At 37.9% G+C, this 18277-nt stretch overlaps 1 protein-coding gene across 2 annotated transcripts in view; it reads left to right on the top strand.

Annotated features, from left to right (window-relative positions):
- Positions 1-18277, top strand: part of OTOG (otogelin) — a 173636-nt gene that overhangs the window by 106775 nt on the left and 48584 nt on the right. For both annotated transcript variants that reach the window (XM_038405412.2, XM_038405411.2), the window contains exons 34-35: positions 16955-17072; positions 17713-17792. In XM_038405412.2, the coding sequence (XP_038261340.1) occupies positions 16955-17072; positions 17713-17792 (198 nt within the window). The remainder of the gene's footprint in view (positions 1-16954; positions 17073-17712; positions 17793-18277) is intronic.

Genomic DNA, 18277 nt, shown 5'->3' with positions numbered 1-18277 from the left:
GGAGTTAATGTAACTTGCATCTGGATTAACTGTCTCTGGGTCACCACAGTGGCTGCCATTAAGCAGGCACAAGAGGACCCAGTCAATAGAAGCTATGTTGCCAAGGTAGTGGAAGGTCAGTGGAGCCAAGTGGAGGGTTGGATGTTTGGCTGGTAAGCTCCTGTCTCTACAGATGTGAGTCTGGGAGGTGTTTTTCCTCCTATATACTTTAATGCTTCCCAAATCGCTCACTGTCGGGGAGGGGGTCCTTTCTAGTAAATTCCGTGAGGTGAAACTCTGTCCCTCCCCTCCCACAGGAAATTTCTCTGGGAAGGGGGTGATCTGACCTATGGATTTTAGCTTTACATGAGGGAGCCTAGTTTAACATCCTTCTATGAGTTCGGTGACTCTCTGAACTCAAGTGCATGTTCTCCAGGGGAGCAAACTGGCAGTGAGACTAAGAAATGGTAGAGAAAGTGACATTAGCAGCCCAATTCTGGTAGGGTCTTGTGCCTAGGCACTTACCAAAATCCCATGGACACCAAAGAATTTATTCCACACTGGTTTTGGCTTCTTGCAGAACTTACAGTGAGGCATTTCCACAGGTCATGCAGAACAGGAGCTCCAGAGGGACCTGTTGGGCTGGTCAACAGGTTTCTGTATGGGCACCTGGCTCAGCAATAGCACTCATGCACAGAGTATTCACACTTGTAGGAGTAACTTGTGAAGGGACTGCTGCTGGCTAAGGCTCAAGGACACAACAATGCCACTTTAAAGAACAGACAGTTTTTCATCAGCTTGTGTGCTAGATACTTCAGAAGAGAAAGAAGATAATCACTCTGCATTTGTCTCCATTGATTTGTACTGCCATTTTGTAAATTATAGATGGGCCTCAAATGTAAAATTCAGATCCTGAATTCAACCTCCCCATCCCCCATTACCCAAAAGATTCAAGGGTGTTTGGATGCAGAGCTTTGGTTCAGGCCCATATCAAATGTACCTATCATGATTTTATTCCTGTGGAAAGGTAGGAGTAAAGAATGAAGCTGCACTTGTAATACAGAGGGGATTCCTCTGAAAAGGCGAGAGAATCCTTACAAAGAAATGAGTGATAGAGTAAAAGTTTTATTTCCCGCTCTGCCAAGATTTTCTCTGCAGGCATTATTTATTATCACTTAAACTCTGAACTGTAAATGTGGATAAAACCAAAGAAAAAAGTCATGCAATAGACAAACATTTACAGTTTAATGGGCCTGATTTTCTGATAGATGCTTAGTACACTTAACTCCCATTGAAGTCATAGGGAGCTACAGATACTTAGGCTCCCTAAAAATTAGGCCAAATTGCTTTTTCACAGAGCTGTGCATTGAAGGGTAAATCCTGGCTCTGTTATGTGGCTGTAATCCCTTGCACGACCTAGCTGTATGCCAGGCCAACTGGTTCTGAGGCTGCTCAGCCTAGTGCACAAGGAATTGTGCAGGCTATCTGCTCCTTGGATTGCATGCAGCTGCTCAGGGGTATAGGGAGCTCATGCAGATAGACACAATGGTTGCCCCAAATAACAATACATAAATCCCGTAAACCCCATGGAACTGCTTCAGGAGAGTGTGTGAGAGAGAGAGAGAGGTTGAATGTGTCACTGAGAGAACAGTGTTTGGAGGTCTCTCCCTTTCTGCTGTCCTGTGATTGCCATAGGGGATGGTGAATCTTCTGCCCAGTTGTTCCCATCCTTCAGTCCCTGATGACCATTCCATTTCCGAAGGGTCAGCCAAGCAGTGCTATGGACACTGGCTATAGATCACACAGCCCATTCATAATCACCAGCTATGACTGCCCTAAAGGAGAACCTGTCCCTCTATCCCCTTCCCTACCCACTGAGATCTCAGAGAGGCTCTGCCTTTTGTGATGTCATCCCTCAGTTCTTCAGCTGCCATACGTGGCAATTGGGACAGGGGAGGGGAGGGATATAGACACAGATTTCTTATTTGGGGCCTATGTGTCTGTTTCTGTAGGTGATTCTTAGGCAGTTACAGATCCCGGTGAGACTATAAACTGTTGCAATTTCTACGCTGCATACATGTGTAGGGCTGGGATTTGATGCTGAATGCCTGGTACTGAAATATCAGGAACAGATCTTTGAGATTTTGAGAGTGTAAAATGTATATGAGAGAGTTTTTAAAGAGTGAGACAGGGAAAAGATGGATGAGAGAAGATGATGATGGATAGTTCAGAGAGATTGGGAGGAGAACTGAGAGGGAAGGAGTGTTGGAGGGAGGGGGAAGAGAGCCTGGAAACTCAGGAGGAAGAAGAGAACACAATATAGGAAAAAGAAGAGAATGAGAGAACAAAGATTACATACTATAGAAAATTATAATGAGTGGAAAATAGATTGAAAGACACAGGAAAAGATGGTAAAATACATAGAAGAAAAGAAAAAAACAGTAAAGGGAAAGACAAAAGAACAATGCAAGGTAAGCAAAGTATTTTTTTAAACGTTGGTACTTAATATAAAAATAGGTGTAACATGATTTAATAAATAATGAGAATTGTAATTTTTTTTAATGGGTGGAACAGAATTCAGTTAGATTCAGCCCTGGCTGGTTATGATGCTTGTCTCTTGATTCTGCCTTTTTTATGTGAAATATAATTCTGCTTCCTGTAGTTGCTACACTCCTCCCCACCAACCAACCCCCACTTCTTTTCTCTGTGGTTGGAGCTATCAGTGTCCTGGTTTTTATTTTGAAAATATGGTTCACTTTACACTAGTAACTAATAACTTCCTTAATCAGACTTAATTTACAAACTGATTAGTCAAAGTCACAAAGTCCTTTCAGCCACACACCCTGAAAAAAGCTTCAGCGAGTATGAAATACAGTTGCCTGTCTTCTCAGCAATACAGGTTTCTGTGAGCACATGCACCTGGTGCTGTGCTTTCTGCACCAGCTCCCCACTGAACAGAATCCAGTTTCAGGTCTCTGCTCTGATATTCAAAGCTTTCCATGGAACTGGCCCTAGCTACCTGAGAGATCACCTCTTCTTCTGTGATCATGACCTCCCATTACATCTATATTGTAATGGAAGAATGGAACTCTTGAATAGTAGCAACCATGAATACAAGAGACATGAGACTTTAGGAGCTGGATCTAGACTATGGAAATTACTCCCACTAGAACTGATAAAAAACAAACAAAAAACCCTATAAACTAATCTACCTATTTCTCCTATAGACTTGGAAGGGAAAGAAAGATCATTATTGTTGTTAACTGTTTTTAAATACTTGGAAGTTGCTATTACATACAGGGGACCTTCTAACAACTTACCCAGATATAAGAAGCTATATTGGCCTGCAAAATAAAATAAAGCAGTGAGTTCATGAAGTAACATTTACTTCAGCATCAACTTTCCTTGATCCAAATCAGTTACTTTGAATATGTTTAATCCAAAAATTCTTTATGGACCTCAGTGGCAATAACTGCTTCCTCAACGTGATGGCTTGTGTGGTACTCTAAAGTCATTATAAAATGTACATTATTTTTTATATGGTAAGGATTTTTATGCTATAATTTTAAATGGCTCATAATTTTTTATGCTATAATTTTAAATTCACTGCTGCTGTGAACTTACGTTCACAGATATCCCTGCAGTGCAAATATGTGATATATCCATCCTTCATATTCTGTTTTTGAAATAGCTTTTGCAAGTAAAAGAGGAAAATGAAATATTGCAACAAATGAGGCATCATTTGGCAATGTAGTACAGTTACCATGATAAATGTCTAGTGTTAGGCACAGACAAATCTGAAACAGGCACTCACTTATATGACAGAAGAGACCAACTGTATGCCTTATGGAGCACCCTGTTATCAAAACATTGAATTAAAGTGTTAATGGTGGCACTGTGAATCTGCCCATGTTTTGCGGTGCATTATGATGACAGCCTAATGCAGCTGTTGACTGGCACACTCCAACTTCATGAAAAATGACAGATTTTGTCATTGCCAAATGCCTGTTGCCTCCTGACAAATGCCTTTAATCACTGAGCTGCTGAAGTTTTGAATGGCAGAGTATTTGGCGCTAATGCTATTACCAGAACTTTCGTAAAACATCTCAAGCAAAGACCTTTTTTTTGGACATAACAAAAATGTTTCCTTGGTCTTTTATCTTTGGGGGGGGGGAATGGAGAAAGTTAAAAAGTGCTACAATTCTCAGTGGTCATGCATTAACTCAGAGTGGTATGTCTTTTCAAGTGTGAAGTCTTTGCCCTCCCATCATTATGCCAAAAAATCCTATCTATGCTCATGGAAAACTGAAACAATTTACCTCAGCAAGTGGGATCAGATCAAATGATCAAGAGGCATTTCATTAATCACCACATCCGAAGGTTCGGGTTTCAGAGTTTTATAAGCAGAGAAACATAGAGCTCGAATCTTTCTCCAGCGTACTTTCACAGGGCTCAGTCTGCTGATGTAGGGTAATTACATGGTCTAAAAATACAGCCGCATTTGTTTAAGTTAATGGAAAAGTTACACCGGTTCCAGAGTGCAGAGGCAAAGGCAGATTGAGTTTCCTGCTGACTATTCTAAATGCTTTGCATATTAGATCAGAAACTTTCCAACTGGGAACTGCTATTCCTGAGGAACCAGAGGGTAAATACTGGGAGGAGAATAATAGGCCCTCTAAATCCCTTGGCCAGAAAACTCTTCATGAGTCCTCTTCATGTTCTATGACGCGCATTCAGAAGGAAGAATTTGTAATGACCCAATTGCCACAGCAATAGACACATACATATTTGTCTGAAGTCTGCTGAAGAGTCACTCTTTCTAGTTTCATAGTAATAAATACTGTAGTATTGAAATGCATTAGATATAAATTAAACAGATGTGTTGGAATACTGCAATACATTTTTCACAAATGACCACATGAATTTTTAAATGAAGTTGCTTCAACCATGCTCGTGTTTGTCTGCTGCTCCTGTTCCTGCAAATGTTTGAGTGGTCATATTGTTCATTGAATTTTAATATTCTGTGCACACGTGTTCACAGGAAAACAAATTTTAAATTTGCATGTGCCAGAATTTGCCCTAGCAGTGGATGCATGCTCATCCAATTGAGTAAAAGAAAGAAATCTTTGAGATTTACCTGACAAATCACATCTAAGTGCACAGATCAAATGTCAAATAATAGCAATCAATCCATAGAATAATACATTTGAATCTTTTGAATAATAAATAAATGTGAGGAACTCACAATCTTTTCATAGATATATCTATTGTGTTCTGCAAACTTTTGTTCTTAATAAGACACTGCAATTTCTTACAAATAGCTTTTCATCTGAGTATCTTAACACATTTTACTAATTTAGGTGTTTAACTATTTAACACTTCTGTGAGGAAAGCAAGAATATTCTCATTTTACTGATGAGGGAACTGAGGCACAGAGAATTTAAGTGACTTGTCTAAGCTCACAAGGAAATTCCAGAATAGAATTCAGAAGAACTGAGTGCTAGACTTTTGCCGAGTGCATAAGTCTTCACTTTGATAACAGTTTGCTATTTTTGCAAATAATAATTTGAGTAACTACTCAGACATACGCATGGAATGTAGTCAATAAGGGTTGTGTGTATTCCTGTTTGAGACAAGAACTGGATCTTTCTTAGTTAATGTTAATGATTGTATCTTATACACCAAGAAAGTATGGTACAATTAAAATTAAATTGATTTTTAAGATATAGAATTACTTTTTTTGATAAAAGCATCTTTTATGTTTAGTCAGACTGTATGTACATTTTGATAATCAGTTTTCACTTCATTTATCTTTGTCTGTTTCCCTCTGAGAGACAAGATGGGTGAAGTATTATCTTTTATTGGACTAACTTCTGTTGGTGAAAGAGGCAAGCTTTTGTGCTTACACAGAGCTCTTCTTCAGGTCTGGGAAACATACTCAGTGTCCCACAACAATGGAAGATACTTTTAAATATCCTTTTTTTAGTTATAATGAGGTGCTCTTGAATTTACACTGAGCTCTTCTGTTTTGTTTAAGTCCAAGTGATCATTATTCTGGGCCTGATGCTGAGGAACTACTGTGTACCTGCAAATCCCAAGTAAACCAGTGAGAACTACAGGTTCTCAGCATCTATCAGTATTAAGCTGTTTTCACAGTGGCATCAGAACCTTCTGCAATTTATATCACAAATGGGCATTTGACCTCCTGTATTTGTATGAATAAGCAAGAAGAGATTAATCTGTTGTGATAGCAACGGTATATGCCTCAAAAATCACATCGCCCGCTGTGAGGTAGCTAAGGCAATTATACCTGAGAGCTAGATAACTATGTTTCGGTTTTGATTATATTTTGACTGGGCAAGCAGTTCATTCTGCCAGTATTATTTGCCTACATGCTTCAGTGCAGGAATTTAAAGCACATGAGCAGAGGTTTTTGGTGCTTGCATGTGAGTGGGTAGATAAAGTTTCATGCTCCTAAGCATGTATCTGAGGAGCTAGCCAATCTAAGTGGTGGAGCAGTGTTGAGCTGCTGTTATAAATTGATAGTTGTGACTAGCACTGCCTGGATTCTGAGAAGAAAATGAAAACCAGTAGTAGCAAATTGTATCCTTTCACAGTGGAAAATCTAAAGCAAAAGAAATAAGGAAAGAGTTTGAAAACCTGAAAACAAAGTGAAGGCATTATCTACACATATGAAAAGAGGGGCATGGATGTGAAGCAGTGAGTCCTAGACTAATGAGAAAATAATTAATCATTAAAACAATTAGGCATGTGCCTCCTGTGAAGTTTTCTGGCTGCTTCCCACTACTTCCAATATTCCTCCAGTCTTCCTGCCTGCCTGTTAAGTTTTTTTCAGATGCTGCCTGATTCTCTGTACCCTTTCCTATGTACTTTTGCACTTTGTGGGCTTTTTGGATTTGGATTTTGCTTAGGCCAAGCCAGTGTTTAGCAAAGCAAGGAAATGCTGTAGATGCATGTGAGTGCATTTACATCAGATATGGGCTTCCCTGAGAAGCGAAACTATGCATTAGATGCATATTTATAAAGTTGTACAGCGTCGTCACTTGCTGACAAATTCTGACTATATTTTACCTTCTTATGTGTGCAACAGAAAAATTGTAATAGAAGCAGACCAGGAGAGCAGGCATATAGCTGAATTGCTGTAGGCAAGCTGATCCTTCCATGTATTGAGCACCCTCAACTCCCACTGCAGCACTTAAGTCCTAGAGCCCAGCTTACTTTTGTATCTGTGATTTGTGTAATACATTTGGATGTGAAATCGCACATTTAGATCCAGGTTTGGTCTGACTTTCAGTCAGTCCTGTGTGCTGCCTCCCCTCCCTAATTATTTCAATGCCCTCTATGAGGTAGGTAAATTAATATTATTATCCCTGTTTCGAATGGGAAATAGCGGCCCAGAGACTGGGGTCAAATTTTCAAGAGAGGACACCTATTTTGAGTGTTTCAGTTTTTGGGTGCCCAGTACTGTACACCTAGGGCCTGATTTTAAGAAGTGTGGCGCACCCCAAATTCTGGGTGAAGCCAATGAGAATGTTGGTTCCACAGCACCTCTGAATATTAGTCTCTACTTGACTTAAGCTGGATACTCAAAATTAGTGAACACTGAAAAATGTGGGTCTAAGTGACTCAAGAGATCATCAAAGTGCATCAGTGATAGGATTAGGACTCAGGAGAACCAGGATCCCAGCATCATTATTTATTCCCTAGGTCCGAATATCAAAAAATGATAAGATACTTATTATCAAAGAATTAATTTCAGAAGTCAGGAAGAAAGGAATTAATATGTTAAAACCTAGGGCCTAGTATATAGAGATCACAGTATTTCTCCAATATCGAAACAGCTATGACGGAGCTAAATATGGTGTTTGATAAAATATCTTTATATATATTGCAAAGTATATGTCCTGATTCACATTAGAAATTTCTGTACTAACACGTTCATCAGCTGTGACTGATGTACTAAGGTGCTCAGCTCTTCCTCAGGTAGTAGAAACATGGGTTTAGTTGGCATGTAAACTGGAATGATTGTCATCCAGAGAATAACTCCTTATTCTGTTAAGGATATATCATTTCACTGGATAGAAAGCAAATTATGACAGACTTCATCAGAAGATATGTGGTTTCCTTCAAATGCCATGACAAATCCTTGATAGAGAAACATAAAAATTCTGATGTAAAAAGCTTAACTCATTGTCAGTAAACTGAATGTCACTACTTTGTTGTGAGTGAACTGCAATATCACCCCAAATACAATAAACTGCTGAATATTAGAGGCACACTGTAAGCACTGTAAACATGGGAAGCATGACATGGAAATGGCTGGTTAGTGTCATATGGCAACATAAGGTGCTGGTACCGTGACACAGATGAAATACACAGTTTCAGAGGTACATATAAAGAAGTTACATTTTCTGTTATGGGGGAACAGTAACTATAAGTGACAATAAAAGTTTAGGTCCACTGTGGAATTTAATTTCTATAATTGATATAGGAGAGTGAGAAAAGCATCTGTACCAGGCTGCAGAAATGGGTGTATAAGTGACTTTATTGATTTTTTTCCTGGTGTTCTTTAATCCTTATCCATATTACTGTTCATAAGCTGTAGAGAGCAGTGGCAAAGTGAAGAGAGGCAGAGTGGTTGAGTGAAGATGGCACTGGATTAGGAGTCAGGAGACCTGAGTTCTACTGGGTGACCTCAGGCAAGTCACTTCACCTCTCTATGCCTGTTTCCCCTCCCAAGTTTGGTTTATTTAGACTGGAAACTCTTTGGGGTGGGGACTGTCTTTTACTGTGTTTGTAAGGTGCCTAGCATAATGGATACTTAATCTGATTTGGGGCCTCTAGACACTCCAAATAATAATAATAATAATTAATAATAAATTAATAAAAGTAGAAATGTAATTGGCCATATGTGACTTACAACTGAGAAACACTTAACACAGTTCCATGCTGGCTCAAGCACACCATGGATTAATCCTGTGGTAACATACAGGATGTGGATATAGTAGGTTGGCTCATTGTCTGTGTGCTTTTATCTTGTGAGGTGCTGCTGAGCATCTCATAGAATGCGCTGATTTTCTGTTGCAGTCGGTGGTAACTCAAGGTGCTCTGTGCTGCACTGGATGGAAGGACTCCACCAGTCTGCTCTAGGTTCTGGTCATCAGTTTGTAGATTAATGGTGCTACTAATGGTGATTAAGGCTGTCAAGCGATTAAAAAAATTAATCATGATTAATCACGCAATTAAAAAAATTTATCACGATTAATCACGATGCTAAATAATAATAGAATACCATTTATATAAATATTTTGGATGTTTTTCACATTTTCAAATATATTGATTTCAATTGCAACAGAGAATACAAAGTGTACAGTGCTCACTTTATATTTATTTTTTATTATAAATATTTGCACTGTAAAAATAAAAGAAATAGTATTTTTCAATTCACTTAATACAAGTACTGTAGTGCAATCTGTTTATCATGAAAGCTGGACTTACAAAGGTAGAGTTATGTACAAAAAATAACTGCATTCAAAAATAAAACAATATAAAACTTTAGCGCCTACAAGTTCACTCAGTCCTACTTCTTGTTCAGCCAGTTGCTCAGACAAACAAGTTTGTTTACATTTGCTGGAGATAATGCTGCCCACTTCTTGTTTACAATGTCCCCTAAATTTGCATGGTGCTGTTTTAGCCGGCGTTGCAAGATATTTGTATCAGATGTGCTAAAGATTCATATGTCCCTTCATGCTTCAACCACCATTCCAGAGGAATACATACATGTTCTGCTCGATAACAATCCAAAGCAATGCAGACCATCACATGTTCATTTTCATCATATGAGTCAGATGTCACCAACAGAAGGCTGATTTTCTTTTTTGGTGGTTTGGGTTCTGTAGTTTCCGCATTGTAGTGTTGCTCTTTTAAGACTTCTGAAAGCATGCTTCACACCTCATCCCTCTCAGATTTTGGAAGGCACTTCAGATTCTTAAATCTTGGGTCGAGTGCTGTAGCTATCTTTAGAAATCTCACATTGGTACCGTCTTTGCGTTTTGTCAAATCTGCAGTGAAAGTGTTCTTAAAATGAACAACATCCTGGGTCATCACCCGAGACTATTATAACATGAAATATATGGCAGAATGTGGGTAAAACACAGAGGAAGGGACATACAATTCTCCCCCAAGGAGTTCAGTCACAAATTTAATTAATGTATTATTTTTTTAACGAGGGTCATCCTCTGGAATGGTGGCCAAACCATGAAGGGGCATACGAATGTTTAGCATATCTGGCACGTAGATACCTTGCAATGCCAGCTACAAAAGTGCCATGCGAATGTCTGTTCTTACTTTCAGGTGACATTGTAAATAAGAATTGGGAAGCATTATCTCCCATAAATGTAAACAAACTTGTTTGTCTGAGTGATTGGCTGAACGAGAAATAGGACTGAGTCGACTTGTAGGCTCTAAAGTTTTACATTGTTTTGTTTTTGAGTGCAGTTATGTAACAAAAAATATCTACATTTGTAAGTTGTGCTTTCATGTTAAAAAGATTGCACTACAGTACTTGTATGAGGAGAACTGAAAACTATTTCTCTTATCATTTTTACAGTGCAAATATTTGTAATAAAAATAATATAAAGTGAGTACTGTACACTTTGTGTTCTGTGATTTAATTGAAATCATTATATTTCAAAATGTAGAAAACCATTCAAAATATTTAATAAATTTCAATTGGTATTCTATTGTTTAACAGTGCGATTAATCACAATTACTTTTTTTAATCACGATTAATTTTTTTGAGTTAATCGCATGAGTTAAGCATGATTAATCAACAGCCCTAGTGCTAATGAATCTTAAGGCACAAGGGTTCCTAAAATATGACTTGTAGCTGATGACACAAATTGGCTGAAGCGATGTTATATTTAGAAGTCGTTTGATCTGGATATGTGGGTTAACGCATTGGACAGGTAGGAGTCACATTTGATGATATTACAATGAATAAGGGAAGTGATGAATTCATACCACCCCAGCTGGAGCCCAGGAAGGCTAGAGCCTCAGGGAGTTCTAATTCTTCTCTGAGCTTCAGGGTGTGCAGGGGACAAGGGATGCACAGGCTGCACCATCCATTAGGATGACGTACCCTGCTTTCCCCTGGTGTGACTGGCCCATTATATGGATTATGTTATAGGTGGGAAAAGACTTGTCCCCTATTAATGTGTGCACAGGACTGCAGTTATGACTGGCCTTTCTCTGGTGTGCATAATTAAGGGGGAAGGCTCACATATTACATTGTTAGGACCCAGTACAAGAACGTAGATAGATACATGCTCCCCCTCAACACTTCTGCACAAGTGCTAGTCACAATCTGGCCCAACTGTGTGTGTATTTTCCCATCATTTTTCAATGTACATAATCTCCTTCGGTACTCTACTCTCATACAGCTTTTTGGGTTAATCTAGTTTTCTCCCACGGGATAACTATAATATTGCTTTCTGATCACTGGAAGGTATATCCTTCTTCTAAAACATCCCTCTGGAGGCATTTTAGTAGCTCATATAAGTGATTAGATGCATTCCTTTTGTAATTTACACACTTATGAAAATCCAACTTTGCTGTGTTTGACATTCTCATTTGTCTGAAATTCCCTGACTGGAATGGAAGATCTCTAGTGGCCATACCATTTTTCTTTGCTAATTGTTTACTCAGCAACATTCATAACTTCATCGACTACCTACCCATGTTTTTGGAGAAATGGAGAACAGAAGTCATGGACATGCACTGCTGTATTACTAGATCCTGTTTGAAAATGTTGTGCATATGACGCACTTGGCACATTCCCTCAAGTACTCAGTTCTCCAGATTTTACACATAGAGACAGCATGCAATACTTTGAAAATGTAATAATTATCTCTTTATATGTCTCTTTTCTTTATATGTCCCTTTATATGTCTGTCTCTTTGCTTGGGGAAAGGGAGGAAGTACTTTCCTAAGAGTCTAAAATCAGCCTAAAGGTAGAGATGACTGGGTCTGGGGAAATAAACTGTATGGTTTCATTATACTAGAACATGTACAAAGCTTGGAACTTTGTTGTTAAAAGGGGTCAGGTAGTCTGATTAGAAAGGATTCTACTGGAATATTTCAGAGTAGCAGCCGTGTTAGTCTGTATTCGCAAAAAGAAAAGGAGTACTTGTGGCACCTTAGAGACTAACAAATTTATTAGAGTATAAGCTTTCGTGAGCTACAGCTCACTTCATCGGTGCTGTGTGCTGGTCACCTGCTTTGGCTGTGTGGACCTGCCTTACTTTATCTTCCCCACCCCATGATTATCTGTAAACTTGCCTCCTCTGGAGTCTTTCATGAGAACCCAACATTCAATCTTACTCTTACATTGTATTTTAAAAGGGAATCCATTATTTTGATGGTAGGTTCCAGAGTGGTTGAATTGAAGGGTGAGATGTATGATATAAAGGTATGTTTGCACAGATTTCTCAACTAAATGCTTAACTTAAAGCTAGTAAGGAGAAAAGCATGCGTGTTATCTTTCCCCCGACTTGTCTCTTTAGTGTTATAAAGTGTTCTTGTGAGTGATTTGAGAATAAAGTACTGCAAAATGTGGGTAAATAAATGCTCATAGTCATCTAGAGCAGGAGTTCTCAACCTTTTTCTTTCTGAAGCTCCCCCCAACATGCTATAAAAACTCCACGACCTACTTGTGCCACAACAACTATGTTTCTGCATATAAAAACCTGGGCCAGTGTTAGGGGGTAACAAGCAGGGCTGTTGCTCTGGGCTCCATGTCACATGGGCCCCTTGAAGCTAAGTTGCTCAGCTTCAGCTCAGCTTTAGCTTCAGCCCCAAGTGGCAGGCCTCAGGGCCCTGGGCTTCAGCCCCATGCAGTGAGGCTTTGGCTTTCTGCCCGGGGCCCCAGCAAGTCTAATGCCGGCCCTGCGTGGCGGACCCCCTGAAACTTGCTCACAGGCCTTAGGGAACCACTGATCTAGAGCATCTAATAATTTCAGAAGAGCTCCAATTTCTGTCCCCTTCTGGAATTATAAAGTGCAGAAACACAGGCAAAAATAAGTAAATATTTATTCTGGGAAACAGGAAATAAGGGAATATTTAAGATATTTTCTCCAGTTATGGTTACTGTTTTAATAGAATATTTCAAGCACATGCTTTGTCTGTCTACCTCTCTTCATTGTCACTTCTGCTGAGGCCCTACTTTGCTCATGAATATCTTAAAACAGGAAATAACATCTTTTTTTTGGTTGAGTTGCTTAGTATGTTGATATGTCTTTTGCTAAGATTGGTGGGATATAATTCAGGGCTTTATATTATGTAAAACGTTCAGGGAATTCAGTTAGGATGCGTTTTTTTTATGTGAGCATGTCTGGGTTATATATAAGCTTGGAAGAATTAGATTTTTATTGGTAAATGTCCATAAATATGGATTTCACTGTACACACAAACCAATGGAAAATATTTCCATTGATAATAATTGAAATTAACACATAGGCAAAGTAAGAAACATGCTGCTTGAGAACTTATTAGAGTTTGTTTTAAGGATATTTACTTTGTATATTTTGACATGTTGATGTTGACAATTTGTGTTTTAATGGTATAAAGTTTTAACTGTTTGGATCTCAACATCTACTGTCATTAAATAATTATTGTCTGACACACACCCCTTCCATAATTTCCTGCAACTGTGAACATTTAAATACATAAACATTTTAAAATATTGCTTACAATAAACATCTATATTATCTGTCAAAATTATAAAATAATAAAAATTGAATTCTGCCAAGCCTAGTTATATAGTAATCACGATTATGAACCTGGGACATTGGGTTTACTACACAGCTATGAAACCCATACATTACTTGGTCAGAAATATATGCTTTCTAAAGAACTTTGGGCTTGATTTTTCAGAAGTGTTGAATGCTTGCAACTCTGTTTGAAGTTACTGGAATATGTAGGTGCTCATCAGACCCAATCTGTTTGGTTTTTATCTAATTTTGAATGTAACACGTATAACTCTTGTGCTTGGATGAAAGACGGTTACAGTGGCCCAGGTCTTGTATAAAGAATCACACTGGCAGATTATGGAGTCCACATGGAGCCTCTTTGCAGGATTAGGACCATCTATTGTATTGTACACATTCTAACAATGGAAATGTAAGCCTGTTAACAGTAAAGAAAAAGATGGTGAAAAATTCAAATATCAATTCTTTTGATTTCTTCTCATTTACTTTATTTGGAGGGAAATGGATTGAAGGGCAGGTTATTCCAAGTGCATGACATTTCCGAAAAAGCAAGAAATAAAACTTCAGAGAGACCTTCTATACATGCACAAATAATCCTCTATGATCTCCTCAGATTATCCATATCTGTTGTGTCCGTATGCCATGTTTCCGTCCACCTCATGGCTCCTGCCTGCATATCAACTCTGTTACACAGAATATAAAAAACCTACACATTAGTGAAGATTGTATGTAAAGTATTCCCTCCTCCCATCTTTATCAGATTTAAGCATCTGCAGATTCTCCCACAGGAACAGGATACATATGCTTAATAATTTATAGCAAATGTAACTTAGTAAATTCACTTGCTACTACAATAAAACCAGTGTTTCTCATAGAAATAACAATTCAGGGATATTATACAGACTGGCATTGTTAGAGGATAACACTAGATGGTAACAGGTACACTCTTTTAGTAAAGAAAATGGGGAAGATATTAGAACTTTATTTACACAATCTCTTCTGATCGATGAGCATTATTATTTTTATCAAGCAAGAGGGGACTTGTATTACTAGTAATAGTATAACAACTACTCATAAGTGCAGATGTACCTAGGCTGAAGAGAGAAAAAAATTCTGAAGTCTTTTGGAAAAGAATCGCATGTCTCTAAACAAGTGTAAAATAGAAGTGAATTAAAGAGCCTGATACTTTACTCCTCACTGAAGCTAAGATCAATGGGAGCTTTTTCAGGGTAGAAGTCCTAAATATCACCCTAAAATATAATCATACATGGTAGTGAAACATATTTTCAACTAATAAATGTTGCTCCCCAATCACTAACACAAACGTTCTGTGTAGTGCAGCTGCTTTGCAATAGGTTGCCCAGGTGGCATAATCTGGCCTGGTGTCCAATTTAACCTGCTAAGGAAGGATTGCACCAGTGTAAGAGTGACCCTTTTATTGCATAGGGACAACAGAGGGGCTCATATAATGCACTCTTTCCTTGCTCCCACTGCCAGTGCAACCAGAGAAAAGGGGCTTGGACTAGGACACCAGAATGATATGCTGACCCCTGGATACATTTGTGGTTCCTTACAGTTGTTGAAGTCTAGCAAAACTTTGAGAAGCCCTGGGGCTCATCTAACATGGCACAGAGGGACTGTCAAACAGATACCACAGGATCAGGCTAGCGCAAAGGAGAACTTTCAGCAGTGCTAAGTTTGTAATGAAGGAGATGCTGGGGCTCAAGCAATTTTTTTATTTTCATAACTGTTGCAGCAAATCCAGAGGTGCCGGGCTATGAACTGCCAACCTTAGAGGTGCTGGGGCTCAGCCCTGGAAAGCCCTGGCACAAATTAAGCACTGGCCTTCAATTATCCTTGTGTGCATGTGTGCACACACACACAGCTAATGTGAAATTGCTGGTTTATACTCCCTCTGAGATGTAGGTCACTTTGTTTTCTTCTTAACACTTCCTCTATGAAATGGCATCATTATTTAATAAAATCATGAAGATACTACTTATTAATGACTAGTTCACAATTTTCTTCTCTGGCCCATGCACAAGAATTTCACACTTTCCCTAACTTCTTTTGTATTTCAATTTTATGATTTTAATACCTTTTAATAAACACTATTCCACAAAGATGCCGTGTAGGTGATGAAGGTAATTTTTAAATTCACTGTAGTATCAATGTCATTTAACAGGACACTCTTTTTTAAAGTGACGTGAACTATGATTGTAGTTTTGCAAGACTTGGAGTGGTGCTTCGTCATGATAAATAAGAGAAATCTATACTATACTCCTGCATATATCTCAGTTGCTTCTGACATTAAGGGGCACATATAATTTGAGTCTGAAAACTATTCTCTGATTCAGTTATGGTCCTCTTTTAAAATGTTGGCCTTTTGCTGTTTCTGAAAAGATCAACCATTAAGAATGTATTTTTTAAATGTAATGATTTCTTATTGTTTGCTTGTTTGAAATGGTGTTTCATTTTTCCTCTAAAGTAAAAGCAGTTACACTGTACAAACTTTCTGGAAAGTCTCCTTGTATTGCCTAATTTTGCACACCAAATAAACCACTCTTTCTGATGCAATCTCTTTTAAAAATATCATTAATGTAGCACATTAAATAAAGTAGCATGTTCCTGTAAGTGTTCCATAGTAATGATCCTACTGAATCAACATTACTCACACTGGTTTCATGTTGTTTCCCCACTGAAAATTCACAACAGTTCAGCCAGAGTTATCAGAAAAGTTATATAGTTTATTCTTTTATGGAGATTGTTTTAAAAATATTTCTGAATTGTCTGTTAATTCTTGCTGTACTTTCTGTCTTCAGATTGTTTTAGTATGCACTAGAAAATAGATATATCAACTAGTATACAATGTCACATTTTCTACTGCATAGTGTAGAACAGTTTGCATATGCATTACTCTGCATGTTAATATACAGTGGGTACACTTAATGTGCATTCCAGTTTCAGAGATAATAAAAGTTTCAAAGATATCCCCCATTTTAAATATAAGCAATAGAAATAGTAATATTTCAAAAACCAAAATGAACCTTTTAAGTGTGTCCGCTATAGAGTGTGTACGTGTGTGTGTATGTGTGTGTATAATGTATATATGTAAATAATATATATGTGTGCATATGCATATTATTGTGTATATATGTCTCTGTATAATAAATCATGTATTCTTCCAGATTCCAAATTTAAGTTTCCAGAGCATTCTACATGTGAGTGGCGTTATGATGCCTGTACAAGCCCTTGTTTCAAAACATGCAGAAACCCTTTGGGACAAAACTGTCAGGATATACCAAAGTAAGTATCTGCATTTTTCTAGAATAAAAGTATATAATTCTAATAATATTTATATAGCATGGTAAGTACATACGACACTGGATATAGTTCAGTGCCATGGCACCGTATTAATTAATCAAAAATCAGTGGAGGAGGATGTAGTGGAATTGTAGCCATTGTGGCAGCTACAGTAAAATGATGTCCTTGAATGGCAGTAATCTTTCAAGATAGTGGGTATCCTAAATTAAGAGTATCATTGAAAAGATGTGGTAGTCAGCTGATGTCAAATAGTTCTGGCCCTGCTCCTCTCATGATGGCATTGCAGCAACCACATCTGTCCCTAATAAAACTATTGAACAAAATTTTGTTCCGGGGGCAATGGCTCTCTGGCACTTCTAAATGAAAGTCTTTATCATTGGAAGGACCAACATTCATTCCAAAGATAGAGATTTACATAGTTCACATGTTAGCTCAGATCTGCAGGAATGGAAACAAGGTCAGCTGCATCCTGAAGAAATGTCCTGAGCTGATGAGAAATAGGAAGGTCCATTATCAGGGTCCTCTGCCTTAGATTATTTAGAAATGTAGACTGCTTTCCTAAAATTAAATATTTTGTCTATAACCAACTGCTTGAATAGTTAATACTGTGTTTCTCTTTTAGAGTGGAAGGATGTGTTCCCATGTGTCCTCTCCATATGGTGTTGGATGAAGTCACTCAAAGATGCGTGTATTTTGAAGATTGTATGTTCAAAAATTTTCACTTTATTATGTTTAATTTGATATTTAACTTATGGCATTACTAGATATCAAAAGTAGTATAGCCAGAATTTTCAAACATGGGGGTCCAAAGTTAGACATCTAAGCCCATATTTAGGGACCCACATAAATGGCTTGATTTTTCAGAGATGTTGAGCCCTTGCAATATATCAGTGAAAATTAGACCTCTTACTTAAGTGACCCAATGCAGTTTTTACATATCTAACTTTAGATGCCCAAGTTCGTAAATTTTAAGTTATCATTTAATGTGCTTTTCAGTTAAAAACAAATTTCTTTTTCCTAAAATCTAAGACAAATTATAAAGAAAATTAAGAGGTTCCTTTTCCATAAAACTTTCAGTAACATGAAATATATAGTCAATGCCTTCCCTAACGTCTTTTTTTAGAAGCTCTAAAAATATTACAAACCTGAAGAAAGGGGCGGGGGAAGATAGGGCTAGATGACTTAAT

Source organism: Dermochelys coriacea, chromosome 6, assembly GCF_009764565.3.
Source record: "Dermochelys coriacea isolate rDerCor1 chromosome 6, rDerCor1.pri.v4, whole genome shotgun sequence".
NCBI lineage: Eukaryota > Metazoa > Chordata > Testudines > Dermochelyidae > Dermochelys > Dermochelys coriacea.
The sequence above is the reverse complement of the archived record's forward strand: the minus strand, read 5'-3'. Positions and strand labels throughout refer to the sequence as shown.